The 17,780-nt window shown below is 37.6% G+C and overlaps 1 protein-coding gene across 1 annotated transcript in view; it reads left to right on the forward strand.

Moving 5' to 3' along the window:
- Positions 1-8,244, forward strand: part of Tll1 (tolloid like 1) — a 188,255-nt gene extending 180,011 nt beyond the window's left edge. The window contains exons 20-21 of the mRNA XM_032919237.1: positions 4,688-4,938; positions 6,250-8,244. Of these exons, the coding sequence (XP_032775128.1) occupies positions 4,688-4,938; positions 6,250-6,384 (386 nt within the window). The 3' untranslated portion in view covers positions 6,385-8,244. The remainder of the gene's footprint in view (positions 1-4,687; positions 4,939-6,249) is intronic.
- Positions 8,245-17,780: the final 9,536 nt, after the last annotated feature.

Here is a 17,780-nt window from a genome sequence, read left to right on the forward strand (position 1 = left end):
ATAATATGGTATCATGCTCTTTTCAGAGAAAGTTGTTTACATAGAGGTCAACTGAATTAAAATGGACCAATAAAAGCACTTATAGGTTGACTTACCCGATGCCTTTGGGAATTTTATACTTACAAGGAAATAAACAAATTTGATTTTGCAAATTAAAATGGAATTTATACATAGTTTCTCTTCCCAAGTCCATTTCTCGCGAGTGTGGATTAGGCTTCAGGATCTGACAGAGCAGTATTTAATGATTGATTTAAAAGTAGTATTGCTAACATGTTCAAGACCGGTGTTATATATTTTGGCTTGATAACTTAATACAGATATATATTGACAACATTTTGACTATATAAACTATCTTTTCTGAGAAAGTGTCTAATACTGTGTTGGGTTGAGTCTGCAGGACCAGGAGAAGTGAAAAGCAGTGAGTTGTCTCATGATGTTAGTGTGTTACTCTATGATGGGTTTCTTCCAGGGCGTCCATGTTTCACACTGCTGCATACATAACATCCCAATGATTACCTTAAACTATCACCTGGCGGACTAAATTTCCTCTTTGGGATTTAGTGATAAGAAAATTATTTTTACATCTATTAGTATGAAGAGAAATCAATGGTCATCAAGGAATGAATAAACCTGGTAATATGAAGGAATCGTTTTTCATAGTATTTTACACTGTTCCCGAACCTAAAGCTGTATGACTTTTTAAAAAGATTTTTATTGGTTATTTTATTTATTTACATTTCAAACGTTATCCTCCTTCCCTGTTTCCCCTTCACAAGCCCCCTATTTCCTCCTTCCTCCTCCTGCCTCTATGAGGGTGCTCCCCCAACTGCCCACCTACTCCTGCCTCAACGCCCTAGCATTCCCCTATTCTGGGTCATCAAGCTTCCACAGGACCAAGGGGCACCACTCTCAGGGATGCCAGATAAGGCTACATATCCAGCTGGAGTTGTGAGTTCCCCCCAACCCCCACCCTGTGTACTCTTTGGTTGGTGGTTTAGTTCCTGGGAGCTTGGGGGGGGGTTCTGGTTGGTTGATATTGTTGTTCTTCCTATGGGGCTGCAAACCCCTTCAGCTCCTACAGTCCTTGCCCTAACTTCTCCACTGGGGTCAGTATGCTCAGTCCAACGGTTGGTTATACACATTGTTGTCGCGCCCACCTCGACCGGCAAGGAAGACGCAACACCGTTGGATCCTTCTCAATCAGCCTTTATTGCAGGACACCTCATTGATGATACGGGGACCCCGAGGAACAAAGGCACTTGCCTTATATGCAAAACAGACTGTGGCTGTAAATTTGTCCACTGGGGATTGGTGGAGTATGAAATAACCTATTTAGCATGAATATCACCCTGGCCTTGTAGGTGCTGGGGGTATGCCAACACATGCGCTGTAGGTGTTTACCACAAACGACCACCGGATGTCGGCGCCATCTTTAGCCGCTCCCTACACATTGTGTCTGCACTGGTCCATCTCTGGCAGAGCCTCTCAGGCGACAGCTATACTGGGCTCCTATCTGTAAGCAATTCTTGGCATCAGCAATAGTGTCTGGGTTTGGTGTCAGCAGATGGGATGGATCCCTAGGTGGGGCAGTCTCTGGATGGCCTTTCCTTCAGTTTCTGCTCCACTCTTTGTCCCTGCATTTCCTTTCGACAGGAGGAATTCTGGATTAATATTTTTGAGGTGGCTGGGTAGTCCTATCTCTCAACTGCGGGCCATGCCGATCCACTGGATATGATCTCTAAAGGTTCTATCTCTCCTTGGTTGGATATTTTGGATAATATCCTCCCTGTTGGTCCTAGGAACCTCTTGGGTCCCTGGCATCTGGGACTTTCTAGTGGCTACCCTCAGTTCCCCCTTCCCACTGCTACACACTTACTTCAATTTTTTTACTTTTACTGGAAACATAAGTTGACAACTTCGTTATGCTTAAATTCCTAAGTCTTTAAGTGTCTTTCTACATTTTGTTCTATTTCCCTCCTACCTTACCTCTCCTTCTAAGATGGGAATGACAGAGGACTTCTTCTGAAACAGGTGTTCCAAAGCAGCACACCCCATGTCTCATGCCACCTCCTCAACCCATTCTTCCTGACCCACGTAGCCATTGTAGTTAGTGTTGACAGACTTTAAAACTTGGAAACAATATCAAACCATCAGTTATGTCAAACCTTGAGAATTAGCAGTTATTAAAATCAGGAACTGCAATTTACTAGTTCACATAATTCCACCTTGCAATCAGATGTATTTCTAAGATTCTTTTCTTTTTAATTCCATGTGTAGAACTGTTTTGTCTGCATGTGTGCTCACGTGCGTGTGTGCGTGCGTGTGTATGTGTCAGGGGAGTGGGTGTATCATGTCCATGCCTGGTGTTTGTGCAAGGCAGAAGGGGGCACTAGAACTGGAGTTACAGAAGGTTGTGAACCATCTTATGGGCAGTGAAAATTTATTCCAGGTCTTCTAGAAGAGCAGCCAATGCTCTTAACTATGGAGTCCCAAATCAGATGTGTTGTTCACATGATGTTTTACTGGTCTTAAAGATATAACATTTCCTTGCTGATGGAAAGTTCTTCTAAAGTTATTCTTTTTTGTAGCTTTCAATAACACATCTGAATATTTTCATGTACTCTCATAGCCTGAATACACTAAGATAGCTTTTAGCTATGAATCACAAACCACAATATTTTATGTATGGTTTAATCATCCGTTTTCCATGTAGACCATCTAACATGAGCACTGTGTGCGATCTCCATTTTGAAAAGAAACTGTAGGATTTGGGATGTAGCTCGGTGGCTGGGCCTTACATGCAATGCCCTTTGTTCAATCCTAGATTTAGACCTATGTAATCTGAAGGTCGGTAGCATATAGAAGAGACTATTTCCTGGGAGTTGTATAAGAGCTACTCTGGGGCAGCAGAATGTTTTGCTTCCAATGTATGATCATGGATAAATACAACCCCAATATGGTGCAAATTTCCAGCCTTTAGGGATAGTTTCATGAATGTGTTATCCAATGGGTAAATGTCTGTAATAGTATCATTTCTGTCAGAATACTGAGCAAAAAGCCATAGCTAACTGTCTGAGGAATACATTCTTGGGGAATAGAAGTATGAAGCCCTCTGAATGAATTGCTACCCTGTAACAAAGCCCGAGGATTGGTTGACACTATACATTTAGATATAGGATCCATACATCAGATTCAGAAATAATTAATATAAAATCATTACCAACCAGGTTGCTGGGGAGATGGCTCAGTCAATAAATTGCTTACCCCCAAGCATGAAGGCCTGAGTTGATATCCCTAGTATGAAGTTTAAATAGCTGGTATTGTGCTGCACGGTTCTCTAATTAAGTGCTGGAGAGACAGAGAGCCTGTCAAGTTTGCTGACCACATAGATATTCCGACTAAATCAGTCAAATTGATGAGATACGGGATCAATGGACAACGCTGTCTTTAAAAAAAAATAAGTCATAGAATAGTTGAGAAAATCACCTAGTTTGTACCCCTGACTTCCACAGTGTGGGCGGGCACACATGCATCTTCTCACGTATATAAACAAGGTGAGTAAAATAACCACTACCCCAAGCAGAGTGCAATTTCACCAACACAAGTCTGAGAAACCCTCAGTAAGTGTTTCTGCTGTCCAGTCATCAGCACTCTGGGTTATCTTATGACCAATGGTGACATTGCTATGAGTGTTTTCTCATACATGGTAGTTTAACATCCTACATCTCAGAACACCGTATTTTCTGGGGGAATCTCCTGGTCTCAGCTTTGAAATTCCTAGTTCTAAGGACTGTCACAGATGCTTGTTAAGTTACTTTAGGCTCCTGATGCTTCCACTTGATCTCTGTCATAGTGAATTGAAGCCTCTGACCATAGTGAACAACTAAAAAGTTTGGGGAACATCCCTTTCTCTGAATTAGAAGAACTAAGACATTCTATCTTCACAGCTTTAGTTCTCTGATATATTTTGTATGGGTGATGATGGCAGTGCACAGAAGTGATATGTATTTCTCTAAAAACACTGAAGCTAAAATTGTATTATATCAAATACACCAATTTTACCTGGACTGAATCTGTGATGAATTGTGTGTTCTTTTGCTGATTGTGTGAGATGATATTACTACTCAAATAATATTGTTGTATATGTATAATAATGTTGTACACATATTATATAAAATTCTATACAGCAAATATATATATATATATATATATATATATATAGTTTACATGCTTTGATACTTTTTCAGGTTATTTATTTGATTACTGAATCCTAAATTTTCATTATGAAGAGAATGATTTTTGAAACTAAAGTATTATCAGATGTATCTTCCATAGTTCTATTGAACAAATTATGTGACAGGTACTCTTCTGGGTGACTTTTGTGTATTACATTTGAAAACTCACAAAGATTGGTGTCATTAGCACATGTACTTTGTCTTTGGGAAAATAAGGATCAGAGACATGATCTTGAGTGCTCATAGTCTCATAGTTAGATGTTTAAGCTAGTTTCCTAAGGCAGACAGGCTGTATGTGATATTCCTGCATATACACATGACACTGTCTGATTCTCTATTCACAAACACATACCTAATCCTGGATGTGGAAACAGGTGTTAGAGGTTGGGCAGACTCCACTGAAATAGAGGCTGGACCAGCTCACCAACCTTATTCCTTTCTTCCTTGGGCAGAATGTGGAGGCCGATTGAAAGCAGAGCGGAAGCCCAAAGATCTGTACTCTCATGCTCAGTTTGGTGATAATAATTACCCAGGACAACTGGACTGTGAATGGTTGTTGGTGTCAGAACAAGGCTCTCGGCTTGAATTGTCCTTCCAGACTTTCGAAGTAGAAGAAGAAGCCGACTGTGGCTATGACTATGTTGAAGTCTTTGATGGTCTCAATTCCAAAGCTGTGGGTCTTGGTAGATTCTGTGGATCAGGGGTAAGTATGCCGCCAACAGGATCCATAGTCAACTAATGGGAAGCCTGGTAGTCAGTGGTTACTCTACATAATATTACAAACTGGAAAGATTTTTGAAATAAAGTCATACTGTGTTCTTAATGATGACTCAATAAAAATGAACATGGTTTTCCTATCTTCCTATCTCTCCACCTTTAAAGAGTTTGCATTATAATTTGTGTGAGTATATGGACTTAGTTGTTCCGGTCTCATGTCACTTTTCATATTCTAACTTTTCATTGTGTGGTGATTGTTTAAATGATCAGTAATCCAAAACCAATATATACAAGAACACAACCTTGACAACATTGTTCCCTCTGAAATTAAAGCATGAGAAAAAAATCCATATCTCTCCAGTTTACATTCCATTCTTTGATGGCTCAGAGGTTAAGAACACTGTATACACTTCCAGAGGTTCTGAGTTCAATTACCAGCTACCACATGGTGGTTTACAATCATCTGCAATGGGATCTGATGACCTCTTCTGGTATGCATGTAGAACATTCATATATAATGAAGAGAGAGGGGGAGAGAGAGAGAGGGAGGGAGGGAGGGAGAGAGAGATGATAGATAGATCCTTTTGGTCAGAGTGGCAGGGCCAGCCACTAGTTTAGTTCCAGCAATGCAGAATGCTCCTCCATTGCGCTGCATGCAGAGGTACAGTACAGAGATAGGTAGGGGAGAGGTCACATGAGAAACACTCTGGTTTTCTCTAGTTCCCCCAGGACTCACTGCATTCAAATTTAGACTATTCTCCTGTGTATTTTGCTTGACCCCCTGACTCTCTGAGTCTCAACTCTTATCTATAAATTAAATGATAATAATAATAATAATAATAATAATAATAATAATAATAATAATAATATCAAACTTCTACCAAAATAACACTTGTAACAAAAGGGCTTCTTGGACTGTTCTAGACTCTTAAACGAGGAAGAAAATGAAGACTTAGATTCCACAAGTGGCTTAGTTCACAATAACCACTGCATATCTCTTTACTGTTTTGTAATCTCCTTTATTTACATAAAAATGAACAGAAGATGGATTACAGTTTTAAAAAACCCAAATCTTACTGAAATTTCTGGAATTTAGGGGTACATTAAAATGTCTTTGAAATATGAGCTCTTCAGCATGCCAGCTTCCTCTCTAAATCTCATGCTTTCTCAGCTTTGTGAGAGCAAATCAATAGTACTTGCTAGGTTGCTGGATGGGTTGAATGATTAGAGCGTGCACACGACATGAAGCAATGGCCCATTCTTCTCTCATTTCTGCTTTATTTGCCTTTTCTTTCAGCCACCAGAAGAAATCTATTCAATTGGAGATGTGGCTTTAATTCATTTTCACACAGATGACACTATCAACAAGAAAGGATTTTATATAAGATATAAAAGTATAAGATACCCAGAAACCATGCATGCCGAGAACTAACGCCGACCCTCCCTCAGAACAGAAAGGAATGTGCACATGGAAAGAAGACATTTTTAAAATCGACAATATTAGTACAATTGTTTTATATAATGAATCTGAACAAGAGAAACCTGCAAGATTAAAGATATCTCCAAAGTCAAAGAGAATTTTCCAGAAAACCTGATTGGCATTGCAAGGATGTTTGAAAGTCATGCTTGTTCAAGGAAGATTAATGGCTTGAAATAGATGCCTCACACTTTGGACAATTCACTTCATGGGCTGTGAATCTCTGGAGTGATTTCTTGACTACTTTTTCAAGATCTGGGGATATAAAAATGATCGGACAGATCATAGTTTGGAAACCCACTTCTTGGGTCCCAGCATGTTTGCTTAGACTTTGTAGGTCAGACAGTGTAAGCCAAATTCTTGAAAGGTAATGTGGAATAGTGGTCTTTGGAAGGTGGTTCGTCATTTAAAAGTAGATGTGTGTTTGTGTATGTTCATTTGTGTGTGTGTGTGTGTGTGTGTGTGTGTGTGTGTGTGTGTGTGTGTGTGTGTGTGTGTTTGGAAACTGGAATATTTCATCTTCATTATTTTCAAGTGCAGGCCAGCTTAACCTGTTCACACAAATGATTTCGTGACCACTTCATTGTATCTATATCTTGAGAAGTTTGAACTATGTATAGTGTCTACAATGCAGTTAATCCCTAGATATCATATTTAATTACTGGATAATACCCAGTTCATTAGTAAACTCATTTTTCTCTGGGGAAGTGCTGAATAGTCACACCAAATCCGAGAAACTCACTATGTCTTATAAACCTTTAAGATAAAATTTCAACGAGGTGTGCAGCCATCTTCCAAATGACTGCCTGGATGTTTCTTATTCCAGTTACTACTGCTGCTGCTATGGTCTTTCTTTTATTGTTAATGTGTTGATATGTTATTATTATGGATATTGTTATTGATGTTGTTACTATATTTAAAAATGATGAGATGGAGTGAAAGTAGAGTTTGGGAGAAATTAAATCTATCTCTTTTATTTTTTGTTCTCTTCTTGAAATTCAGTTTCAAAAATACAATATTGGGTGGAAAATGATTTGTTTCTGACATATTTCCTATGGTGCTATTCCATAAACATTAAAACAGCAGCAACAACAAGTCTCTGACCTTTGAGCCAAATGCCTGTGTACTATGAATGCCTCCCTCTGTGTAGCTGGCAAAGGAGACTCAAGACTTCTTAGATATTTCAAGAGTGTATCGTGACAAGGACAAAGATTGTCCTGTGGAACAACTACTTCCAATGCCTTAGAATTCCTGCACACAATCAAAGCAATCTGCTTAAAGACAAGCCTCTTGAGATGTTGTCCACCATAGCGTATGTTAATCAGGAACTCCAAGAAGAAAATCCATTTCCATAACAGAGACATTGAACATACAGATACATACACATGTGTACACCCCAATCTGCTTTTGTTGTAGAGATATAATTTTAGGACAAACTTTTGCTCTATAGCGCTGTGCGTTTTTTAATATTAATGTATGTATATATGAGACTCTGAGTGAGAGTGTCTGCTAGGAGGTGAAGAGCTATAGGTGGTTGATAACTTTAATTCTGCGTGCCAAGTTGTCCTAGAACTGTGTTTGAAGTAGCACCATGATAAGGTTTCATGGCCATATAATGGATAATTCTAATTACCGTCAATCATAGCAAAGAAAGGCTCTTTCTCTTAGACAATCTATTTTGAACTTTTTATGTTGATGTGAGTTACTGTGCAAAGGAGCTTTTTCTGCTTAATTGTCCACGAACACTGACTGTCTGAAAAATGAGGTATATTTCTTTATTTTTACAAAATTAAACTCTACATCTAGATATAACAATTTTACTTTTCTCATTTTTTTTCCTTGAACAATCTTTCTCTATTTATGTTGCGTGAAATGTCAACACAGTTCTTGAGCCAGTGTTTGGATCTCATTGAACGTGGCCTTCAAACTATGTAACTGCTGCCTGTAATGTAGATGTGGAAATGACATATTCCAGTAACTTCTTTCGTTATCACTCATCTCATGCTAACCAAGACACACCCACATTGAGGGAAAGAAAAAAAAAAAAAAGGCATCCACCCTGAAAGTGTTTTGCGCTGTTCCAGGCTTTGTGGAGGCAGGAGCCGGATTCCAAACTCCATGCATGCTTCTCTTCAGTGATGCTGAATTAAACCATGCAATGAAATGCGACCTAGAGATGTCATGATACTTCCCAGGGTAACAGAGGAAGTTAGGTGTAGAAACTCTGCGTACTGCCAGAATCTGTGCTAATTTGGCAACGTGCAGTAGATCACATCACAATACACCTGAACAGCAGAATTTTTACATGATGAAAACTTTCTCCACAAAGCAAATTCCAGGTAGGACTCACAGACAGTTATTAGTTTATGAGTAACATTTCTATTCAGCAACTGCATGAAAATCAGAAGGTCAACTACATGTAGATGTCCGTATGCACCAAAGGCAGTACGAAAACTAACAACAACCCTATAGTTTGGTGCACTGAGCTTTTTATTAAAATGAATATATTAAATCATTTTAAGTGTCATGGTGGGAAAATGTAGCTATTTTAAGAAATAGCCCAGATACTCCAATTGATCTCCTACTAGGCCACAGAAACTAAACTGAAATACCTAGGAAATTACAGAGAGGGGGTAAAAATGTGTTGTCCTAACTTCGGATCGTTGATGAAGATAATTCATTTTTATTGTACCTTGTTTCAGAAATTAGACAGTACCACATATTATTTTTAAAATGAATCAGCAGTTGCCTTAAATGTGTTGTGAAGTGAAAATAGAAGCAGCGTCCTTGTTGTTTTTCTCATATATACTATTGTCCTAGGCGTTTCATTAACTGTATACAGTATTTTAGACTTCTACCGTATGCTGGTTGTGCTTCCTATTTGCCGAGGTTCTATACACTCAATATTTCTCACTGTATACAGAAAAACACTAGCTTTTAGATATTATCAGTTTATTGCAAAGAGAAACCTAGTTCAATAGGGAGACCATTAGTTCAAATAATTATACAAAATGACATTTTTAAAGAAACACGTGAAGGCTGATAAGGTCTGTCAGCAGGAAGCCCTGCGGGACAGCAAAGCTGATGACGGAAGTTGGCTTTCGAAGTTGATGTGGAAGAAGGAAAGACATCAGTCCTGAGGGTTTTCCTATTGTTCTGTAACGCCATGCACGTTCTTAAAAGCATGGCTACACCTGTGTGAAGAGATTAAGGTGGCCTGCATTTGAAAACAGAGAAGATAAAATATACCAGTTTCTCAACACACACACACACACACACACACACACACACACACACACACACACACACACACACACACACCACATACACAAATATTTTTAAAGAAGTAGATAGATGAGAACCAGGAATTCTTTATCTATACCTCTATGGGCAGACTTTATGCTGTCCTGGACTAGTGTTAATGTAGCATTTTGTCACATTCAAATTTTGTTCATGCTTGTTCTTAAAATAACCTATTTGGGAGGTTGGGGATTTAGCTCAGTGGTAGAGTGCTTGCCTAGCAAACTCAAGGCCCTGGGTTCGATCCCCAGCTCTGAAAAAAAAAAATAACCTATTTGACTTTAATGAGTGTTTTAATTATGGGATATTTTACAGTAAACTTCAAATGTCACTATTTTCTGCTATGTAGAATTCTCTATAATATTTAAAATTTTAATTTTTTTAAATTTACTTTTAAAAGCTATACTAAATTTTGTTTTTTATTTATTTATTAGAGTTACCTCTATACGTTGGATCAGAATAAGATTTTACCAAAAGCAATTATGAAAATAATCGGAAGTTTTAGTGCTGATGAGTTGAACTTTTCAAAACCTTTGATTTTGCTTTTAAAAGATATCATGGAAACGAAAAATATAGGAAGATGTATCCTCTTCTAAATAGTTTTTTAATTTCTTATTAGGTATATTTCTTTACTTACATTTCAAATGTTGTTCCCCTTCCCGGTTTCCTGTCCATAAGCTCCCATTCCCTCCCCTCCCCTCTCCCCCATACAGGTATTCCCCCTATATATCCCCCTTATTGCCCCCCCCATATTCCCCTGCACTGGGGGTCCAACCTTTGCAGGACCAAGCACTTCCTCTTCCCCTGCTGCCCCAACAAGGCTATTCTCTGCTATATATGCAGTTGGAGCCCTGGGTCAGTCCATGTGTAGTCTTTCGGTAGTGGTTTAGTCCCTGGAAGCTCTGGTTGGTTGGCATTGTTGTTTTTATCAGGTTTCAAGCTCCTTCTAAATATTTATAAACTAAAATTGTGGGAACAACTTCTATTTTACCAGAACAAATATATAACATAAACTTACCACAAAGCCGAGTGTTCTGCTAATAGATTATTGGGCCTTCTGAATGATTCAAGGCAGGGTAAATGGTTGCCAAAGATATTAATCTTTGATTAACCATAGATATATAATTAGGAGACATGTCATTATCATTAGAACTAATTAAGAAACACTATCTGTGATGCAGTGTGACATACTATAGTCTCCAATGGTTTTCTTAAATCAACCATTGTCACTACATTTCTGCAACCTGCCATTTTTCATTTACACACAATACAAACATCCTGAGTTTATGATGACCATACCCTAGTTCAAGGGCTAGTGCAGGTAATGCAAAGAAATCTTAGATCCCTGAGTATAACTCACAAAATAGAACTGTTCCTTCATCTCATAATTCAAGTTAAAATGAGCAGAGCACAGCAAAGTATACACTGACCTTCAACTTTAAAACACTTGTGGAAATAGGTTTACATTTTAAATAAATTGGACCCTCCATAATTTTAAGGCAAAAGCCAACCCTAAAGGTATCAGTATAGAAAATGAAGCCTGTACCTAGGTGGCCTTCATGGTAGATCTTGTGGGCTAGGGTGCAGTATGAAGTAAGAGGTGAAATTACCTATGTTATGTGTCTTATTTTTATACAAATGAAAGTCATGACTTTATCATTCTTTCTGGCTTGGTTTGTTTGTAATGTTCATTTGTTTAACATTCCAAATTTTCATCTACAGTCAACTAAAGTTAGCAATTAACCATACTGCACCAACATTCACTAGTTTACACGTGTGCACAGACTTCAGTATGTTTTGTAAATCATATTTTAATAGCCATTCTGTAGTGCTTTGGTTGAATAATATCAAAGAAAGATCGCTTTAGTCAATAGCTCAATAACAAAGCTAAGAACAGTTCTTTCCGAAGTGTTACTAGATTTTTTTCACTGAACAAGTGTAGAAAATTAAAGAACGTATTTCATAAAATGAAAAAAGTGAACATATAATCCTTCATAGTGTTTTTTATGTAACAAAATCAAGAGGCAGTGCTAATAAAGCAGTGTCACAGGGCTTAAGGGGTTTACTTCAAGGAATGTCTTTAAATTTATCTAAGTAGGGCGGATTGCTTAGAAACACGGGAACTGAAAGAATTAGATAATAAATCTCATGTCTTTAAAAAGTCTCTAAAAGCAACTGAATAGGCAATTCTTTGAGGGCTATCGTAAAACCTGTAAGTACCTTTCAGGAAAGGTTTTCTGCATGGCTCTAATAAACATGCCAGTTATACTTCTGTACTGCATATTTATTAGCCGTTTGAATTTCCTGAGACTAAATGATTATTCATAATAAGTCATGCTATTTCCAGGACAAAGGCATAGATTTGCATCACATATTTTGTTGCTAAATATATGTTCTGTTTGTTTGTTTGTTTGTTTATTTATTAGGTCAACAAATATTTGCCTTCATTTAAGATAAAATACATCACAGTTTCTCGTCTGATACAGCTCAAATTTTAATTAGAGGGAATGTATTTAAGAGCAATCCCTCCAATTTGGAAATTGTAAAAATGTGCCCTGCTACCATTTTGGTGATATCTCAAAATTAACATAGTCCCTATTTGGACACTAATATTAACATATAAATTTTTTTCCTTAACCTCGATTTTACATCGGACTATTAACAAAATCAGTTGATTTATAAGAATACTCAGTTTCTCATCATTCTAGTACATTCGATTGTTTATTTTCAGATTGGGTAATGAGTGACCTTTGTAAATACAAATTTAAAGTACTGGTGTATGGACTGTTGTCCCTGCACTGCGTGCTCTCAGCAGGATAATTCAGGAAGAGCTGAGTTAATAGAAGCCTGAGCTACATAGGAACACCTTGTCTCAGAAACAGACAAGCAAAACACCGCCCAGTACCAGCGCCAATGTGAGTGTACATTGAAGACTTCATTAGGATCCCCACTGAAACACTTGAAAGTCATAATCATGACGAATTACCAATTAGTGCATCAAAATGAAGTTTCCCAGGACAGTGTCTCGTGGTCCTACTATTTGTATCTTCTCCTTAACCTCCAAGGATTTTTCTCGTTTAATTTACTTATTTTAGTGTTGTTTGAAATGGACCTGATCCACCCTCACGAATGCTAGGCAAGTTCCCCACTGTTGAACTCCATTCTGAGTTCCAAGAAATGTTGCTGAAGTGAGCCCCAAGGGCGTCAGACTGTGAGGAACGTGCAAAGCGCTGTGGAGCACAGCATGCCCGCAGAGCAGTTACTCTCTCAGTCGCAGATAAACGTCAACAATAACAATGCCACAAAAAGAGGTGTAAAATGGTCAAGTGAGAGTGATACAAATAACAGACACAAAATACTTTAAATAGCAGAATAATTACATGATGGCTGGAAAGTATTCTGAGATAAAGAAGAGATGAAAAATATATGAAAATGTATGATCACTTAAATTCTAAGATTTAAAAAGAATAAATATGTAGAGATAAAGAAAAACAAATTAAAATACAAATTAAAATTAGATAGAGCTGGTAGTATGGTCCATGGGGTGGGGGAACACGTTACAGAATACAACAGAAAGTCAAGACTAGTCCAGGAGGTGGGACAGAATGTGAACGTTGAATACATGTTATAGGAGTTAAGGAATTAGAGAAGTACTGTGAATAAGAGAAGAAGAGAAATAAGAGTGAAGACCCTGTATTTAAATATTCCATTTCCAAAGCATCTTGGAAGGGATATATATAGCTCCACTTTGAAAAACAGGACACATTGGGAAGACAGGATACACTCAAGAAAAGTAAGATGAAATCGAGCCAAGCCTCACACGCAGTACTGAAGTTGCTCAACACAGAAAAAGAGAAAAATCTTAAAAATAATCAAACCAAAAGACTTTGCCTGAAAGGAACATATTTTTATAAGTATAACAAGTTTTCCAACATGAAAAGATATTATATGATATATGTAGAATACATATTATATGTTATCTTAATAATCAATGATAATTATTACTAATAATTAATATACATATTGCATATTATACATAAGTTTTGTTTCTCTAGAGGACTCTGCCTAATACAGAGAATCTATAGTGGTAAAATAATAAAAATTCAGAAAGTTTAAAACCAATTTATAGGAATGTAAAAATTAACTTTTAAATATATTAAGTTGTCAAAACCATAAAATACAATCCATGAATAAATGAAGATATTTAAATTTCCGTAAGAATAGCACTGAGATTTAAAACATGCATAATGTGTATTCCAGACAAATAATTCACAGTCATGTCATGGTAAAATTCTTATTTCAGATGAGCAACTCCAAGTAAAGAATAAAACCCCAGATTATGGGAGACAACTGTCATATTTGGTGACATCTAAGAACTCAAAAGATCAGGAGTTGAAAAAAATGTACCTATGAATAAAACACACCTTGGTGCCTGTTTATGGTCTACATGCTATGAAGGGTACAGATAAATGACAATTAGTGTTTGGGGAAGATTAATTCATAGGTTGAAGATTTTGTCTGCTGGCGTGCAAATTCTAGCATGTTATTTGTCCTTTTCTCAAAGGAGATAATCAATGTTATGTTATAAATAATAAATATGGAAAGGCTATATATACATCTATATATGTATATATACATATATATGTATATATGTACACACACACACATATATATGTATATATATACATATGTGTATATATATATATATTCAAAAGAAGAAGCAAGAATAGCCATTAAGTACATAAGAAATAGCTTTGGGTCGATGGAGAGATGACACAATTGTGAAGACAAGTCCAGAGACAGCTGCCCTAAGACGCATGCACCCTGACGCAGACACACACAGTGACATAATGAAACAAAAACTTTATAAAAGCACAGAACAAGTTTGTATAACTTAGTTATTTGGGCAAGTCACATTTAAAAGACAAGAAAGTCCCATGTCCACAAACCTATACAATTTAAACATGGTGAAGTACTTTGCAGAGATGAATAGCTCGTCAGTTTAGGGATTCCTCAGTGTTTCTCAGGAGTGGAGCGTGCAGGACAACTGCTGGGACTTAAGAGTGTCCCTTCTGGAAGCCCTTGGTCCTGCCAAGGTTGGACCCCCAGTGCAGAGGAATATGAGGGGATGGATGGGGGGAACGCCCCTATGGGGAAGGGGGGAGGGATGGGAGCTTATGAACAGGAAACCTGGAAAGGGAATAACATTTGAAATGTAAGTAAAGAAATACATCTAATAAAAAATAAAAATAAATGAAAAAAAAAAAAAAGAGTGTCCCTTCCTACTGGCTGACAGTCCCACCCCTCTGTGTGGCAAAGCTCCCGTACTCTTGCCTGGTGCTGATGAAGCCAAGTCACCCACCTTGCTATGGTTTGTGAGAACGTGCAGCTTGTAGGAACCAGGGGCCCACCAGAACCTGAAAAGTCTTTCTCCGGAAGTGCCCTCCAGAGCTCTGCATTGATGCAGTTGTTCACGCAGAGAAGGGCTAACGCCACTACCACAGTAGGCAACAAAAATAATACATAAAATTGGGAGAAAATAGATAACTGCCATGTATACCTTGTGTAAGGATATACGTGTGTGTTATACAACTTATGTTGCTTTTTACATTCTTAAAAACTTTTAATACAGAATTAAATATTAACCACACTTGGAAGTGAAGGAATGGGTATGCCTTCGGTGCTACACTGGATAGGAAAGCAAACAGAGCAAGTCAGAGGGGCCAAACCACTAAGCACTGTTCCTTCCAGATCTCTGCTTCCGTTTCTGCATGAGCTTCTTCCCTGATTTCTCTTTATTATGACTATAAACTGGAGCAAGCCCTTTCCACCCCAAGTTGCTTTCAGCTATGGTGTTTGTCACAATAGAAACCTAAGTAATACATCACCTTAGGTCTTTCTACTTGCAATGTTAGATCCCATTACAAAACAAACAAACAAACAAACAGAAACAAAACCAAAAACAAACCAAAAGATAAAACCCATGCTTTTGATGAATTCCTAAGCAAGATAGTGTATGTGATACGTATTATGTACACTTGCAGTTCTCATCATCTGCCCTAGAGATAAATATTATATAATTTTATAAGTAGTGTTCTGAAATATAAAGTGGGCTAAGGTTCCCAAGATCTAATGGTGTCCATGATGAAGAGAGTCCATGTAAAGAGGAATAAAGATACAAATTACATATTGAATTTTAAAAGGTGAGTATAGAATAGGGGGTGGGTCTAGGTGAAAGTGTAGTGAATAGATATGGCTCCCATTGACTCGTATTTGTATGCTTGACCCACAGGGAGTGACAGACACTATTAGGTGTGTCTCTGTTAGAATAGGCATAGCCTTGTTGAAGGAAATATGTCACTGTGGGGGTGGGTTTTGACGTCCTATGTTCAAGCTGGACCCAGTGTGGAAGAGACAGTCCTCTCCTGGCTGTCTGAGGATCAAGATATAGAACTCTTGGCTCTACTAGGTCTGTCTTCACACCGATAAGATTACATCCATGTTGACAGTGGACTGAACCTCTGAAGTATAAGTCAGCCCCAATCAAATGTCACTTATAAGAGCCCAGTGGAGGCTCCATGACCCAGGGCAGGGGAATGGTAGGCAGGAGTGTGTGGGTGGGAGCACCCTCATAGAAATAGGGGAAGGGGAGAGGATAGGGGATTTGTGGAAAGGAAACTGTGAAGGGGGGTAACATTGGAAATGTAAATTAATAAAATAACCAATAAAAAGAAAAAAAAAGGGGGTTGGGGATTTAGCTCAGTGGTAGGGCGCTTGCCTAGGAAGCGGAAGGCCCTGGGTTCGGTCCCCAGCTCCGAAGAAAAAAAAAAAAAAAAAAAAAAAAAAGTTAACTTGGTCATGGTGTCTCTTCACAACAATAAAATCTGAAGAAAGAGGGATAGTGACTATCATCAAAATACAATGTATAAAATTCTCAGGTAATAAAAGTATTAACTACAATTTTAAAAAGTAACCATAAATATAGATTTTTTTGGTATTGTAACTCAATACTGTAATTTTGAATATTAAATATTAAAATAACAAGCCAAGTATTTTTACATTAACTAACTGATTTTATATTTTGATATAAAGCATAAGTAAACAATCTGAATTTTTATTTGAAGTAATGATGCAGTAGGTTTCTGAGAAAGTTTGATAGCTTCCACCCTAAACAATCATCAAAATAAAACAACATCTTAAAAGCTGCCAACAGTTTAATATTTAAAGCTCTGGAGACGTCCATGGGATGGAAATCTGTCAAAGATGGCCCCAGGATGGCTTTTCCATCTCCTTCCCACATGTGAACTTGTTCTTAGAACTGGCAGAGGAACTATGTGTACCTTGACTGGCTCGTCTTCACCACGCTTTGCTTGAGATCAATGTGTTGAATCACTAACTTATTTAAATACTCATATCATGGCAACTATAGGGAATTCGGAAACTTTGAAATAAATCATTTTAGTAGATTTTTAAATGGTTTGTAAACTGAAGGCATTCATATATATATTAGAGGAAAAAAGACAATGGTAGACAATGGTAATAATAAAGTAAGAATGGACAATGGAAACCCCCTATATTGCAGTGGAAGATGACTGACAATGACCAGACTCAGTAACTCTGCCCCAATGATGGCAGCAAACTGTGCACTAAAAGCCAAAATTCAGATGGAAATTCAAACTTTTGAATGTATTTGAATTATTGCAAATTACAAAGTCTTTGTTTTTCCAAGAAGTTGTGCTAACTTCCAGGAAATAGCATTACCAAAACAATAACTTTAAAGATTATTCTTTTCCCATGTGTATTTTTCTGTCTCAATGGCTTTTAATGAGATCAAGATGATATTGGGTAAGACAAGAGGAAAACATGCAGACAGGAGGAATTACGAAGCCTTTCCTTAGCTGTTGTCTAGAAAGAGCAGAGATAAGGACCATTTATGCTGCAGTTGACTTCAGGTCATTGTGCAGAAGATGTAATGAGTCAGTTTAGTACTGGTCTGTTTCAGATGGACACATTTCATTTTAAGATAATGTGCTTTTCCAAGGATAGGGCAG

This window comes from Rattus rattus, chromosome 13 (genome assembly GCF_011064425.1).
Source record: "Rattus rattus isolate New Zealand chromosome 13, Rrattus_CSIRO_v1, whole genome shotgun sequence".
In the NCBI taxonomy this organism is placed as follows: Eukaryota; Metazoa; Chordata; class Mammalia; order Rodentia; family Muridae; genus Rattus; species Rattus rattus.